The following is a 15,305-nucleotide window of genomic DNA, read 5'->3' on the forward strand; positions in this document are numbered from 1 at the left end:
ACAGAGCCAATACCCACATTATTGGTTTGGCCGTTCCTGTTTATCAAAAGCAGGTCTTTCGATTCGAAGTACGCGAGGAACCGACGATCATGAATAGCTACCAGAACCAGAGCCAGATGCCGATTCCACTTGCATATACCAGCCATAGCAAGTCCGATTTTGTTTTTCCAAGGCGTCCTCCCACGCCGGCACAGTATAGTTCTCCGATTTTAGCCAGGACTGAACCGGTTTATGACAGGCCGCGGCATCCTCTGTTGACTTGGATAAGCGACGATGTACGCAATCATTTGGTTGCCATGTTGGGGGAGTTTATGGGGACGTTCTCATTTTTATTTTTTGCGTTGACAGCCGTCCAAACCGCGAACGCAAAACCGGATACCTTACCACGGATAGATTTTCTTTTCAACTCGCCGAGTTTGCTGCAGATAGTATATATCAGTGCTGCATTCGGAGGCAGTCTGGCAGTCAATGTTTGGATATTTTTCAGAGTCAGCGGAGGACAATTCAATCCAGCTGTGCGTATCAACCAACGTTTTGGTCTACCAGTTACTGATGTAGACAGGTCACTTTTGGATTATGCCTCGTTGGAGCCGTTCCTTGGCAAAGAGGTGCATTGTTGGTCCCTACTCAGCTTCTTGGTGCAACGGCAGCATCGTTGCTAGTCTCTGATCTGTTTCCGGGAGAATTCAATACTCAGTCCAATTTGGCTTCCGGCGTGTCCGTCAACCAAGGATTCGTGATTGAGATGATGATGACCCTTTTATTAGTCTTCACGATCATGATGCTAGCGGTGGAGAACCATCGTGGATCATTTCTCGCTCCACTCGGTATCGGCATCGCTTTATTTATGGGACACATGATTGGTACGTTATCTCCGACCTCCGCATAATTGAGGATTTATACTTACTCAGCATAGGGATAAACTTCACCGGTGCTGCCATCAACCCTGCTCGGAGTTTCGGTCCAGATGTTATATTGGGGGATTTTAAGGGAAATCACTGGATATATTATATCGGGCCACTTATGGGAGGTCTCTTGGCAGCAGTATTCTACAAGCTCTTGAAATTCCTGGAATTCTCGACTGCGAACCCAGGACAAGATGATGACGGGCTGGATATCTATCGCATTGTGACGAGCAGACCTCCTGCCCTTCGCCGACGGAACAGCAATGAAAGTGTCACATCTCTCACACCACTGGCATACCACTGAAATCTCGGATCGATCAGATGAGAGAATAATTCACAATAAGGACCGAACCACAGCCGGAAAGTCGAAATGATGCAGACCTCACGCAACTCGGAAGCAGAAGGAGATGACAACTGGCTCAGAGACATGCTTACAAGTGTGGTTCCCGGACTGGGACATGCCTGAAATGACTAGTCATGGATGCGAGGACTGAGCTGGTCTGAAAGCTACTGTGAGATAGCAGAGCTGATACTCGTCTCGTATTACGTCGGTGATCTATGCGGACGAATGGTTATGCTCAAGATAGATAATAATGCAAAGGGCACTTAATGAATCAAACGTTGAGCAGATTGAGTCGGAAATGTGGGTAGATGAAGGCATGTTTTGAACCTGGATTGGGCCGAGTGGATCTGGAAAGATGATTTGTGTCAGAGAACGCTGCGGAAGAATCAATTCCAGTCAGAAGCGAAACCAAATGGATGATTCGTGCGTCGTGTAACTTGCCATGACTCGGCCTGATCTTCCCGAAGAGTCCCAAGCCTTGCAGGTGTGATGTTAGTCGGCACGTGGACCGGTAACATCCTGCCAGAGAGCACATCTGTAATAGAAGACCTCCCATGAATGCGACCCAGAAGCAAAAACGATCGTTGGCAATCATACAATTTGATTAGATCGCTGGAGCGTTCTGCACTTAGTCGAAAGTCGCAAAAAAGGTAAATCGTATAGCAGAAAGAGGGATCATAAACGTGAGGGTAAAAAAAGCGCCAGTTCAAGAATACATGATGGAATCAGATATGTTCTAATGTGGCCATATACTGTACGGGGAAACGACAGGAAAAGAAGCTTCAAGGAATATGTTTCGGGAGGAACTGCTTATTTCTGTAGTTGTAGATCTTATATCTAGCAACTGTCACTGGACGAGTTCTGGTAGTCGGGCCAGCATCTGCTTTCCACTGTATATGACTTCAAAATACACGTCGCCGATTAAACGGCAATTCTGTACTCTGAAGTAACAGCTGTGGAGAAAGCCTTCACGCCAGCTTGCAATTTCTCTCGTATCTAACGAATAGTGACTGCCTTACATCATGAACACTAACCTGGAGATTGTTAGCCGCGGAGGCACAATGTGGAAAAGTGACCCACACACTGGGTGCGTTGTTCCTCTCTTACCCAAACTCGAGAACTCCATATGTCCATTTGTCGTAGCGCCCGTGGTATCATATGCCGTAACACCGTATCCTTCAGAACTTCCATCTCATTCCCTGTACTCCGTTCCCAATGCAAACCCAGTTCCCCTTAATGCCGTTGTAACCGCAGCCGTGGTCGAGTTGTCCGTCCATTCGAATTCTTCATCTGTTAACATGGTTCTGGGAGCCTCAAGAGAGATGCATACTCTGTCTGCACATAGGACATTGACCCTTCGAAGATTCCTGCTTGATCCATTCTATGATACAATGCTGTCGTTCGTCAGTCCTCGAACTCCCAGAATCGATGTTCAGGCTAACCATATGGAAATTATGTCCGCATTTCCCAGAGACTGTTGGCATATTAGCATTTCAGCTCCTGCCTTTCAAAGCGAGAGTACGTACGCAAGCTACAGTCGTCGCCTGGATATTTGCAAGTAGGACATGTGCCATCAAAGTGTACTTGACAAATTCCACAGACGTCGTCGTCAGGAATATCCCATCGCCATGTGGCTACTGCGTTCCACTTCAGGATCTTGACCTTCATCGTGATGGATTCATGTATATCAGCATTGACTGCTGTGAAGAACACCGTAGCGAGTGGTGCTTTCGAGGTCAAGTTCACCTGTGGGAGAGGTTGTTGTTGACTTTCCACGAGATGATGTTGACTTCGAGTCGCGTCTGCCCGCGCCTCGATGATCTCTCTAGCTCGCCATCACGTGCCAAGAATTTCTTATCGTCCAACCACCAGCACCTGCACTGCTGCAGCTTCACAAGCCAGCGCCAACCTCCATCCATCCAGCCCAGCTCCAGCTCCAACCCCTCACCCGGCTCGCCCATCCGCCTCCTCTCTGCTGCGTAGATTTGACTGTTCCTCAACATCTCCAGCTTCACCTCCATAATCCCACTCTTACTTCAACCAATCCTCGCCTCCACAGCTCCAGCTTACCTGATGCGTTCCAGATAACGGCTCAGAACCCACTCGTAGCACGCAATGGCGGCAGCTACTATCTTCACAAGAGGAGCTCCTCGCCCTCTCCTCTTCTCTCGCCATGCCTCCAGACTCTCTCGCACAGCAGCAACAGGAAACATGTCTGGTGTACGAGCTCTCTCCTCTTACCTTGTCACTCCGACCGAGCTGCACGCTGCTCTCAAGAAGAACTCTCCTTCCAAGATCTCTACAGCTCCACGAACTGTCGCCCTCTGCGCAAGCTGGTTCCTTCCCAATGATGGACGCAAGGGTCTCGATACTTTCCGCGAGAAGCGTATCCCTTCTGCACGGTTCTTTGACCTCGACAAAGTCATTGATAAGCGCTCTCCCTACCCGCATATGCTGCCTTCCGCTACAGACTTCGCCAAGGCGATGAGTGCATTGGGAATCAAGCAGGATGATACGGTTGTGGTCTATGATAGTGCTGAGCAGGGTATTTTCTCTGCGCCGAGAGTGGGATGGACATTGAAGGCTTTTGGACATGATTCCGTACATGTGCTGAATAACTTCAAGCTGTGGGTAGAACAGGGTCTACCGACTGAAAGTGGAGAATTCTGGGATGTGGATACCTGCGTCTATCCTATTCCCGAGTTCGATGCTAGCAAAGTCGTGGATTTTGAGGAGGTAAAGGAGCTGGCGAAGGACTATAATAAAGAGGGTGCAGAGGGAGTGCAGATTCTGGATGCGAGGTCAGTGGGTAGATGGAGTGGAAAGGATCCTGAGCCAAGGCCAGGATTGGAGTCTGGACATATGCCAGGCAGTATCTCCGTCCCGGTATCAGAACTGTTGGATCCGGTGAATAAGACTATCCTTCCAGGAGATCAATTGAGGAAGATTTTCGAGTCGAAGGGCATTGATCCTGCAAGACCGATCATCAACAGTTGTGGAACTGGTGTCACGGCTGCTGTGATCGATGCGGCCTTGGGTGAAGCTGGATATGGATCGGCGGACAAGCGGAGATTGTATGATGGGAGTTGGACGTAAGTTGCTGCATACCCAGCAAATCTGTCCCTGCTAACATGTCACAGAGAATGGGCACAACGGGTCAAACCTTCAGACAACCTGATAATCAAGGAACAGTAAATGGATGGCAGGAACACGGATGGGGGACTTTATTTTCTTTTGTCGATGCATTTCAGCGTTTTGCATGTGATGGATACCCACAGCTCTCTTCTCTACCAAAACAATCCTGCTCCTCTGTATATGGCGATGATGTCTTGTAAAATGGATACCAAAATAATGAATGGTCGTTTCAGGTCACTTCTTTACCGTCCTCTTAAGATTCACTGTTTGTGTTTCCAACTCGCTTTCGCGAGCGTCAGAAAGTCATTGATTACTCTCTCGAGGGTGCAAATGCTTTGAAATCCACTTCCCAAGTGCGAGCTCTCTATTCTGCCACTTATATATAAATACGCTCCACTGATGAACGATAACCAGCAGGTCTCGCACATACGTCACAGCGAACACTCATATCCCTTCCTTGTTCCTACCGCTGTAGAGTACATGCATTCCCTCGCTCAGAATGCCTTTCCCACTATCTGCAGGTGTATATATCTTCCTAGGCTTCGTAACATACTACCTAGTCATATTTCTTACTCTCGTCCAAAGAGCAGTTTTGAACTAGGTTGAATGGTAATGAGAGGACTTTTGATAACATTTGGTATTAATGGGGAGAAAGAGTGCTGCAGTGACTGATTTGAAAGGTTCAATCCGCGTGAGGGAGAAAGCAAAAGACGAGCTGAGATGATGGAAGGGAAGGGGGTGTCTGTCTTGCCTCTGTTCAATGACTTGGTTGTTTCCATATATTGTTACTTCTAGTTCCCTTTCTGGGAGAAACAGGACCGGAATAGTGTCTTTTTTTCCGACTTGATTAGGAGGGTATCTCTACATATACCTCAAGGCAGCTTGGTATCTTGCAGCTCTGAACCAAAAAGGGATTTTTCTGAGCTAGTGATAAGAATTATTCATTTCTTCGCGCTTGTGAAGTCACCTCTCTCCCACACTGTCGATGTAAGGACTTGATGAGAGAAGCATGGTTTCAAATTCTTATAAAAGGGCGATTTCTCAGTGCGAAGCCATTGAAGGGTAAACAAAATACAGCAAGCAGTTCATTACTGGGTGTCTGTGATTTACCTTTTCTCACTCTATGGTATTATCTACAAGATCGAAATCCTTACTGATACGTCTTTCCCTGTTCTTCTGGTATTTCTGCTTTTGCGTCAACTCGTTGATTCGTGGCCACTTCCGAGGAACCCGATCCGGTAATTTTGCTGTCAAAGTTCTATCCACTGTCAATGTTTGAGTGCCTCGAACAACAGCCACTTCTGTACACGGGGCTCCGTGTGTTAGATTACTTTCATCGCGATCGTTAAAAGTCTAGAGCGTTTAGTCTCGAGTGTTCTGCAAATATTTCCAGCATGCTCTCTGGCATCCAGATTGAACAACGTCTCACCAGTCGAACTCAACAGTGTAGGCTTCGCCCCCTCTGTTTGCAGGGATTGGGTGATTGGGTCAGTAATCAGTATTTATATCCCTATCTTCTATCGCACTGCTCTCCATACAGAGTTCGCGTACAAGTTGATTCTTGAGAAGTGTTCGTTCAGTGAATTTCTGCTCTGAATTGTATCTGCAGATATGAGCACAATGATTATTTGAATAAGTGAATCAACAACCATGCTTCACTTGAATCGTGCGTCAGATTGAGTAGTCTTTCTGTGTACGAGATATAAATATACCAGTTTTCTCCACTTGCTTGACCATAAAACTTACAACTGAGAGAGATGACTGATCTTATGGAGAGAGGAGGGAGACCAGCTTCGTTGGCTGTAGACAACTTTGTATCTTTCGGTCAATAGAAGAGGTGGAAAGTATCTTTCTCTGGGCAAAAGATTTTTGAGCCGAGGTTCCCATAGACGTGTATGAATATTTCCGTCCCGGTCCCATAAGTCGTTCTCCAATTTTGCTTGACAGGGACATTTTTATTGACAACAACATCGCTGTGGGAGGTGAAACCATTAAGCATCTATCTCCCTGATTCCAAATTCAATCACTTCGCAATAATGAATGTAGAGGAATGAATACGACTAATCTATCCCTCCCTAAAGACCAATCTCCACCACTCCCTCTGAGTTCCCATAGGATGCTCTTCGGACAAGCTACTCGATTCTTTGTCCACTGTAGGATGTGGAAGTAGGTCCTTTTATATCAGTCTGTGCCCTGCTGACTGTAGAGCTTGCACTTTTTCCGGCCAATGGGTTTGTTTGATTCAGAGGGTTCGGGACTGGCTCCATTCACTTTGTTCGGTTGGAGGGGCAAGCGTTCTCGCTTAATCCATGTGAGGTGTTTACATTGCCCCGTAAAGTCTCGTAAAGTGAGAGGTTCTGCTATATACTATTTACATACACTTTTCGATTAATAATATATATATCTTCGCCTCTTGATTGCATTGAATCGTGACGAGGATTAGTCTTTCTCCTAAGGATTGCGTTAAGACCTGTCCACGTGAAATGATATCTGATCACGCTTCGCGCTATCCTGCTTGGCCAAGCACTTTTCCCATAAAAGCCTACTCCAGATCTGCTAGCAACGATATCTGTTGCTAAGGATCCGAAGGAATCAGTTCAAGGGCAATTTTCGGCGGGAATTTCAGCAAAGTATTCGTTTTGAAGACTGTACTGTTATGCCAACTAGATATCGTGTTCCAAGAAACTTCATATCTTCATCCACTCTGGCGATATTCGGATAAGGTGAAGCATCTGCCGGCGGTACTCTTCATACTGTCAACTCTAAAGACACTAGCAGTATTTCTTAACTTACAGACACCATTTCTTAGCTTACAGACACCATTGAGCACTGATTGAGAGTGATCCATGCTCAACGTCACAAAGTCTCTCGGTGGTTTTCGCAGAAAAAACGACTGTCCTAGGTGCTTCTGCTCAAGAGTGTTGAACACCCGACACACTTTCGCTCCTCCACATTCTTTGAACACCGGACTCAATCTTTCTCAGAGACTGTGTAGCAATTTTCTTTCGACACATCGCCTGCAACTTGGATATACATACTATGACAGTAGTCGATCGCTCAATCTAGGACAACTTTTCCCAGATATCTATTCACCATATGCCAGCGGTAAAGCCTGAATCAACTGTAATTGATTGATTGATGCTGTCTTGTGAGAACAAACGCCGATTACATTGTGATGAATCCACCGAATACAAGCAATTTGAAAGAATTCCAACTATTTATCCGCTAGATGACGATATTTTCAACCACAGATTTTCACATAAGTAAAAGTAGCAGACAACGGTTTAATGCAGTTCATCAATACCGAAAGAGATATTTCAGTGATCTCCAGAAGATTTCTCGTTGCTGGCGATGAGTTCTTTGATATCGTACTTCTGGGGAGCTAGCTAATCGCTTGTTACAAAGATAAATGGTAGTTGTAAAAGAATCCATCGTGTAGCAAACGTGAAGCTACAAGATTAACTGCTACTGCTTGTCGAGCGATATCGTTGGCAGCGGTCTGTTCAGTGGGAAAGTGAAGTTGAAGTTGGAGTTATCCTTTTCAAGGCTGTGGAAGTCTGTGACATCATCAGCCGATGGTTCTGGGAGAACTCTGCATTGCGTGGCGCTGGCTTCTTGACCGTTCTAGGGCTTCCATATTGGGTATTAGCTCGGAGAGGATGTCTGCAGAAAATCGTTCTATTGAAAGGCCCATAGTGGAAATCTGTCCGCCTAAGGACCCGCGTTTATCGCAACTGACCATCACTTCTCAAAAGAAAAAGAGGATATCTTCAGGCTCCAGGCAAGAACAATTGCCCAAAGAATCTCAGATCAGTGGTGCAAAGTGTTGGGGCCCAAAGTTTCGGAATCTTCAGTAAATGAGGCAAAATGAGGCTGCACAGTTGAGACTTGGGAGAACAGCTCCATAAACACATTCAATTCAATTAAGTCATTCAGACGATACAGACGGGTTGATAAGATCACGACGTTGGGGAACTTGCTGCACGCCCGATCTATGGCACGAACTCGCCCATCGCGCCTTCCCTCCCGTTGAAGTCAAAGGGTAATCACTTTTTCTGTATTCACTACCTACCTACCGAGGGTGGCATTCTCCACGATCATGGGACTTAGCTGATATTAATTTTCAATACAAGTTGGTTACTTTATCCTTAGATTCAAGTTCGCACATATCGCTTGCTCCTCCACCAATCGCCAACCGCTGTTATTTATACCGACAGCAATAAAACACGATGAACTCTCAAAATCTGGCAGAATACCCTTTTCCGGAGCTCCTCCATGGAGTCTCTTCCCTCAAGATTGAGACACCAAAGCACTCTCCAGTCACCTCCCCGTCGAAGCCAACACCAAAACAGCAAAGCCCCCTCCGCGCAGAAGCCCCTTCATTCATCCCAGGCGAAAATTATCAATCTCCGAATAGAGGAACAAAACCCCATCAACAGCCTACACAGGAAAGTCAATTCAGCTATAGCTCTCAACTTAACCCTCGACTTCACCATCGCTCCAAAACCGAACCTCATCCACACTTGCGACAGCCATCACCACCCAAACTCCATCCACACCGCCACCCTCTCCCAGCAATTCCTCGAGTCACCTTCACCAGACAAGACATCTGCATGTTCTTCGGTATGGAAGATATGATCGATGATTTGTACGAGGATGTAGTGCAGTTCTTAGAGAAGAGACCGAATGGTAGGACTGAGGCCGAGGCGTTGGACTTTTATCTGGAGTTTGTGGCTGGAGGAGGGGAGCGGCATATAGGGGAGAGGATGCCGTGTAGATACTGTGATTGGTTTAGGAAACAGAAGAGAGAGTGTGAATACCTCAGTATGGGTATTAGGGGTGGCGGTGGACGTTTGTGAAGGGGAGTCCGGAGTGGCCGGACAAGTTGTATGAGAGGAACTAGAAGAGATGACGCAGCTAGGCGCTTGAGGGAATTAAGCACTCAGGTGACTTACAGAGAGGAATGGGGTCTGCTACAGACAACGAATATGCCATTGGCCGTGATCTCAGATATGGGGTGGTCCTGAGTGCTGCTGGAGCCGCACAGTTAGATGCATGAGCCATCGCACAAAGACTAGCCAAACAAAGAAATTACGGACCATATCACCACACCACTAGTTGAATAATACCATGATTGTGAGCACACTCTATACTATGCACATATTATATAGAGAAAACTTAGCCTGGGTTGCTTCAATATGGTCCTCAACAATACGGGTTAGAACTGTTTACGTGCATCTAAATTAAGCGAGCGTCCAATCAATTCGAGTCTTTTGAGCCTAGTCAACCACGTCAGGCATCATTTATGCTAGCTTGAGAAGTGCCCAACAGACAGAATTAATCTCCTTCGAAGTCACGATACTCTAAGTATTTCCTCTTCAATCCTGTATCTCGAGTGGCTGCACTGAAGTCGCAACTCGCAATCAAGGTCCTGGTCTGTGAGCTTCCCGATGCACCACGCTCTCGAGCCCTCAAACCAGTGTGCTCTTCACAGTGTGCTATCTCCAACCTTAGAGACCCGTCTTTTTAAGCAGATTATATCCGAACCCAAATTCTAGCTTGTCAAATCGCTACTTGGCAGGTACTCCTCGAGTTACAGTCGCTGCCTCGAATCTTTACTCAAATCGACTTGCGCCCCCCCAACTGGCACCACAGAAATAATATACAACTACAAACTTACTTTTCACACACAAACTTGAATTGACTGTCACTTACGACTCTCTACCAGAGTCGGTCACGATGACAGACTATTCTATTGGCTGCGCGCCAGGCGAACCCTCCTACATGGAACTCCTCTGCCATATACCTCTAACTACTAACCCCCCTGATTGGCGAGACTTATCCCTCAGGGAACAAGACTTATGGCAATTCGAAGCGTGGATAGAAGCTCAGTATAGAGAGGCTATGAAGAAGCTGAAGGCTCGAGAGGAGGAGGAAGAGGCACCAGAGGAGGAGGAGAAGGCACAAGAGGAGGAGGACAAAGCTCAAGAGGAGGACGAGAAAGCTCGGGAGGAGTGGGAGAAGGTAGAGAGAAGGAGGCTTGGTATGCCTCGAAGAATACAGGAGAAAGTGAATGAGATTAATTTTGAGACGGTCGGTGAGTGCGGTGAGATTGAGGTAGCTGGCAGAGAGACCAGAAAGGCAAAGCTCAGGGGACTCGAGAAGCGACGCGAGCAAGACCGCCAACAAGCCCAATCTCTGGAACCGAAAAGACCTCACCGTAAGGTACAGAATAATGATACAGAAGATGAGGTCAGGATTGTAGGATCAAGGAAGAGATATAGGTCAAAGCAGAAGGAGATGGAAGATGATGAATACGAGGATAATGAAGAGGTAGTGGGTAGAGTGGGCAAGAAGGCGAAACTCGAAGAAGTGCAGAAGATAAACAAACAAAATCTCGAAGCATCTTATTCTCTCCAAGGGTTGCAGCATCAGCGCAAAGGGCAGGATGAGAAATCGGACGATGACGTTCAGTATATAGGGACTAGGAAGAAAGACAAGTCAAAGGAGAAGGTACAGGAGGTTCAGAACGCCAATGACACTTTTGAGGTACTTGGTAGCCGGAGCCGGAATTCAAAGCCCAAGGCTGTTGAGAGAAGACTTGAGGAAGCTCAGGCACTTAGAGGGGCAAAAACAACAACATCCTCAACAACCAGCTATCTTCAATCCACACTCAGGATCACTTCGCCAAGCTCAACCTTCTGTACCTCAACAACCTCCACGACCAGCTCTGTTCGGTACAATACCAGTCCCTGCAACTGCTCCTCAAGCTCAAGTCTCTGCACCAGCACCCAGCTCAATCCTCGCGCCACCTCCGGTTTCCCGTTTCGGCTGGAGCCCAAGCTACAACCAAGTCCAACGCCCAATTCATCCCCACACCCACACGCAAACCCGACCCCAGATTCCTACACAGTCCTCGCACCCATACAGCACCATACCAGTCCGACCATACATCTCACCATACGCGCCTCCCATAGCTGCAGCACCTGTTCTCGCACCACCACCATAAGCTCTTGCGTACCGAGGCCCTAGATGGCTCTTGGGACGATTCGGGAGCCAAAATCCACAGCAAGTGTCGCGAAATCAACATATGAAATTGAGAGGGAAGAGGATATGATGAGTGATGAGGGGATCTGGAGGCAGCTTGAGGGAGGTTGAGGTTACACAACGAGAGATAATGTAGACATACGGACATGAAAGAAAGCCCCACTCATCCGCTCCATAACAATCAAAATGGAAGTCATAAAACACAGTTGGTGCTTTGCTAGGTACTACGATGCGGAGACGCGTGACTGTGAATAAGAATGAAGCATTGTAATAGTATAAAGTAAGAGGGGCAATTTTTACACCGTATAACAGCTCGGAACATCAGACTTGATACGAGAGCTGCATGTAAAATCCAATTTCAATGTCTCAAAACCTACCAGATATATCGGTCTATTCTACTGCACAGTGCAATGCAGTGCTTCATCGATAGACGGACCGGACAAAAGGATGCAAACCCCTCTCTCCTTTTTCTTCTTCATCTTCCCCATGACTTATCTTACTACCTGCTGTGCCCTCGGAGTTTTTTATCACCCTGCTTGTTCTATGAGTGTCACCGTCATCATCCCACGTTTCCTGGGGTCTACTTTCGTTATGGTGTGTCATTGTGTAACGTGTGTAACTTGTGCTGTGTCCAAGAACAGATACTCCCTGCGCCAGAGACGGGATGGAATGTTATGACGTGTGTGGTCATCGAAAGCCCCAAGATTTTCTTTATATTAAAGAATCCCTGTCTATTTGGAGTATTCGTATCTATCTTGCAACAGAAGGGACGGGGTTGAAATGGTGATGATGATGAGGCGGTAGAGCAATGGAAGAGAATTTGTTTCAACAAGTCAAGAAGGGAAAACCTAGTACAGGGATAATGTTTATTGTGAGCAAGAGTGGCTTTGAAACAAGTGCTCGTGTACAATTTTACAAGCTTCAAGTATTAATCAACTTCAATACCTACTTGCAAAGACAGGACACGCATAAAAATACAAAAATTGAAATGGAATCACGTATAGGGCTGCGCTGACTGACTGACTGACTGACTGACAGTCCAGACTACACAAAGGATATCAATGCGAACCAACCATTCTAGAATCCTTCCTTTCTCTTCCTCCTTCCATGTATCAATCAATGCCTTCCTGCAGTCAGCCTCTCTCCTCGTATAAAGAACCTCAACCTTAAAACATCCCTAAAATAGAATACCTAGCAAAGATTGATATACATCCATCTATCCGGGTCCAGTAATCCAGTAACCCACTACCGTGGACGGCAGATGGTAGACAATGCTAGAGCCTAGAGAAAGAAAACACCCCATAGGCTGCCGAATGAGCCGAGTATTCCAATCATAAGGGTGCGTTCGAGAGAAAGTAGATCCGTTTGGGGTTTTGCGGGTGCTGGAACAGTTTGTTTGTTTGGTGGGTGAGATGAGGTGAGATGAGATGCAACGTGGAGGGGAACGTGGAAGAACGTGGGTGCTGGGATTGAACGACATGCACGATGGATGTGGGATAAGAAGGCATAGCATTGATCTTGGTAGAAGAGCCGATTGTAAAATTAGTTGGTAACAGATAAGTGCTATTTGCGAAAGTGAGGTGGAAACGGGAATGCTGAGAATGGCTGAGATGAGTTCAGTTCCTTGTGCAACGATAAGCGAAGCGAAGCGAAGCGAAGCAAATCAAGGATCCGAGACACCGAGTAGAGAATATCTCTCCCAGTTTGCAAGAATCATTCCATGCAATACGCGTAATTGGGCGAAGCCAAAGCTTTGGTTTTGTCGTGTTTTGAAACTTGGAATTTTTTGGTTCTGCTGGGGCCTAAAGGGGAAGTTGCTATGAAAGAGGATGGCGAAGTAAACATTCAAAACCAAACGGGGAGTAATGTGGGGGTCGCTCCACGGGTGAGCGGAATCTGTATGCATACTTGCATTATGCACAGAATAAAGGGCTCGAATACATCTTTTTCCACTTTTTACTCACCTACAAATTTCGTAAGCTGTAAGCTGTAAGCCGTGACCCGTATGTAGCACCGTATGTGAGTAAGTAGGTGTATGTAAGTAGATATGCTAAGAATCTGGTAAGGCAGGTAATTGGACGGGGGGTGCGGTGCTCCTAGTGCGGATCCTGTGTTCTTGATCTTGTGGCTGAGTGCTTTGTGGATTAGGAACGGAATTGAGTAAGCAATGGAAATGAGGGCCGATTTTGTGTAATCGCTCGAGAAAGAGGAAAGATGGATGATGGATGGAAGGAAAGTGGGAGAGAGACTCAAACTCCCAAGCTAGGCGGTGTATCGAACAGTGCTGCGTCCCTTTCCAAAATCGTATTTGCTCGAGCGCGGCGTAGCTCTTTTTCCACTGACGAGACTGTGCCTGCTTACTGTTCTTGTCCATCCATGACCATCCAATGCTGTGGACAGTAGAACTTAAGCTTAAAGGACGACATATGATGACGACGACGTAGTCTGGCTAGGCTTTCTGACTAGGATGAGAAAGTGATAGAGAAATAAAACAGAATAAAAATATAATCTCGCAATATAATCCAGGGTTCAGCTCCAAGTCTAGCAAATTTCCTCATCAAGAACCCGATGAGAATAAAAGAGAGAATTTCCAACCAGTCACTCACTTGAGCGAACGACGAAATGACACACCAGTCTCTTAACAGCATATAAACCGTAGTAGTTGAATCTGAAACACATTCATGCAAGCTTACTTACTTACCTCCCTCTTTCCCACATGCCGCGCATCCATCTTCAACGGCGCGGATGCGGAAAGTTATGAATTAGAATAAAGTGCGACACAATACGACACGTCAAAGGTCAAGACATACTGTAATATAGTCATGGGGACACAGGATACTTATTTATATGAAATACTTAGCACGGGTACTATACCTCTCCATGCCGTTGTCTTACATAGATAGATAGGTTCTTCACTCAAGTTCGCTTGGACGTAATTTCTAGCCCATTGATCGCTAAACAGCAGTGAGAAAGTAAGGGAGGGAGATATTTCCGAGTACCGCTAGCTAGGTAGGTGTTTGAACACACGCGAACGTGAACCCATGCGCTTAGTGTGTGAGATAACCTTATGTGTTCTGGAGTTCTAGAAGGATAGAACTTGGGTTTTGAAGTAGGAGGGTGAGGGAGTGAGGAGGGATGAGATGAGATGAGATACGATGACGGTGGTCTAGAAGTCTCGTGGAAGGATCTGAGAAGGAAGGGGGGAGGGAGATGAAACGTGGTGGGGAGGGGGAACAGCTCCAGACACGTGATTTGATGTGATGCACGCGATGTGATGTGATGTGAGATCGATGTGACCTTGACCCCATCCATCCATGTCCTTGAACTTGTACTATGCTTCCCGTCCACCTTGTCCTAGTCGTAGTTCTAGATACAGTTACCCAGTTTCTTGGACCTCAGCCAGCAGGACGAAACTGTCCGCTGGATGGCAGTATAGTACGTACGTGTGAGAAATTAAAGGTCAACACAACATCATTCAAATTTAGACCTGAGATGATTCTGTAGATCAGATCAGATAGAAGAAAAAAAAAACCTGATGAGAGAATGACATGAAAAATGGACAACTGCTTCCCTCCAAACCAAACCAAACCAAACCCAATGCAGTACACGAGACGAGACGGGTAAGGCTGATCGACATGAACCTTCCCTCCTCTGTCCCTCCCTCCTTCACTTCCCCCCCCCCCCCCCCCCAAAAAAACCCCTATCCCAACTGACTCGACATCGAAAAATAAACTATCTATCTATCCAGATACAGATGTGGATGTAAAGAAACGATAAGGAACGGAGATATGGAGGGCACGCAGGTACACAAAAGATGTATGAATCAGATGCTTCTGTTGGTGCTGGTAGACGATGTGCATAAAGTGTGCATACTT

At 46.5% G+C, this 15,305-nt stretch overlaps 5 protein-coding genes across 6 annotated transcripts; 4 read left to right on the top strand and 1 right to left on the bottom strand.

Moving 5' to 3' along the window:
* Positions 1-296: 296 nt before the first annotated feature.
* On the top strand, positions 297-1,209 carry ONS95_013619 (uncharacterized protein; the record flags this gene model as incomplete). Its single annotated transcript, XM_058507258.1, has 3 exons — positions 297-515; positions 563-863; positions 917-1,209. 3 exons carry the CDS (start codon positions 297-299, stop codon positions 1,207-1,209), a joined length of 813 nt encoding a protein of 270 aa, XP_058356427.1.
* Positions 1,210-1,620: 411 nt separating this feature from the next.
* On the bottom strand, positions 1,621-3,012 carry APC11 (ubiquitin-protein ligase Anaphase Promoting Complex). Of its 2 annotated transcripts, XM_058507259.1 has the most exons (5): positions 2,775-3,012; positions 2,691-2,722; positions 2,579-2,642; positions 2,333-2,532; positions 1,621-2,282 (listed from the first exon to the last, which is right to left on the bottom strand). In XM_058507259.1, the coding sequence occupies exons 1-4, from the start codon at positions 2,914-2,916 to the stop codon at positions 2,441-2,443; spliced, it is 330 nt and encodes a 109-aa protein (XP_058356428.1). In that variant the 5' UTR covers positions 2,917-3,012; the 3' UTR covers positions 1,621-2,282; positions 2,333-2,440. The 2 variants fall into 2 exon arrangements, with proteins under 2 accessions (XP_058356428.1, XP_058356429.1); XM_058507260.1 differs by having other exon boundaries at positions 1,961-2,642.
* Positions 3,013-3,144: 132 nt separating this feature from the next.
* Positions 3,145-4,886, top strand: ONS95_013621 (uncharacterized protein). The gene has a single exon (XM_058507261.1). It carries the CDS (start codon positions 3,364-3,366, stop codon positions 4,342-4,344), a length of 981 nt encoding a protein of 326 aa, XP_058356430.1. The 5' UTR covers positions 3,145-3,363; the 3' UTR covers positions 4,345-4,886.
* A 3,726-nt stretch (positions 4,887-8,612) lies between these two features.
* On the top strand, positions 8,613-9,242 carry ONS95_013622 (uncharacterized protein; the record flags this gene model as incomplete). The annotated part of the gene is made up of 1 exon (XM_058507262.1): positions 8,613-9,242. One exon carries the CDS (start codon positions 8,613-8,615, stop codon positions 9,240-9,242), a length of 630 nt encoding a protein of 209 aa, XP_058356431.1.
* An 880-nt stretch (positions 9,243-10,122) lies between these two features.
* Positions 10,123-11,392, top strand: ONS95_013623 (uncharacterized protein; the record flags this gene model as incomplete). Its single annotated transcript, XM_058507263.1, has 2 exons — positions 10,123-10,939; positions 11,007-11,392. 2 exons carry the CDS (start codon positions 10,123-10,125, stop codon positions 11,390-11,392), a joined length of 1,203 nt encoding a protein of 400 aa, XP_058356432.1.
* Positions 11,393-15,305: the final 3,913 nt, after the last annotated feature.

The sequence above is a fragment of the Cadophora gregata genome, assembly GCF_030347475.1.
Source record: "Cadophora gregata isolate MNR1 chromosome Unknown scaffold_8, whole genome shotgun sequence".
In the NCBI taxonomy this organism is placed as follows: Eukaryota; Fungi; Ascomycota; class Leotiomycetes; order Helotiales; family Ploettnerulaceae; genus Cadophora; species Cadophora gregata.

Coding starts and splice junctions, on each gene's coding strand:
- APC11 (XM_058507259.1), bottom strand. CDS start 2,916: ATGAAGGTCAAGATCCTGAAGTGGAACGCAGTAGCCACATGGCGATGG. Junction 2,723..2,774: donor AGGCGACGACTGTAGCTTGC/GTACGTACTCTC, acceptor ATATGCCAACAG/TCTCTGGGAAATGCGGACAT. Junction 2,643..2,690: donor GCGGACATAATTTCCATATG/GTTAGCCTGAAC, acceptor GACGAACGACAG/CATTGTATCATAGAATGGAT.
- ONS95_013621 (XM_058507261.1), top strand. CDS start 3,364: ATGGCGGCAGCTACTATCTTCACAAGAGGAGCTCCTCGCCCTCTCCTC.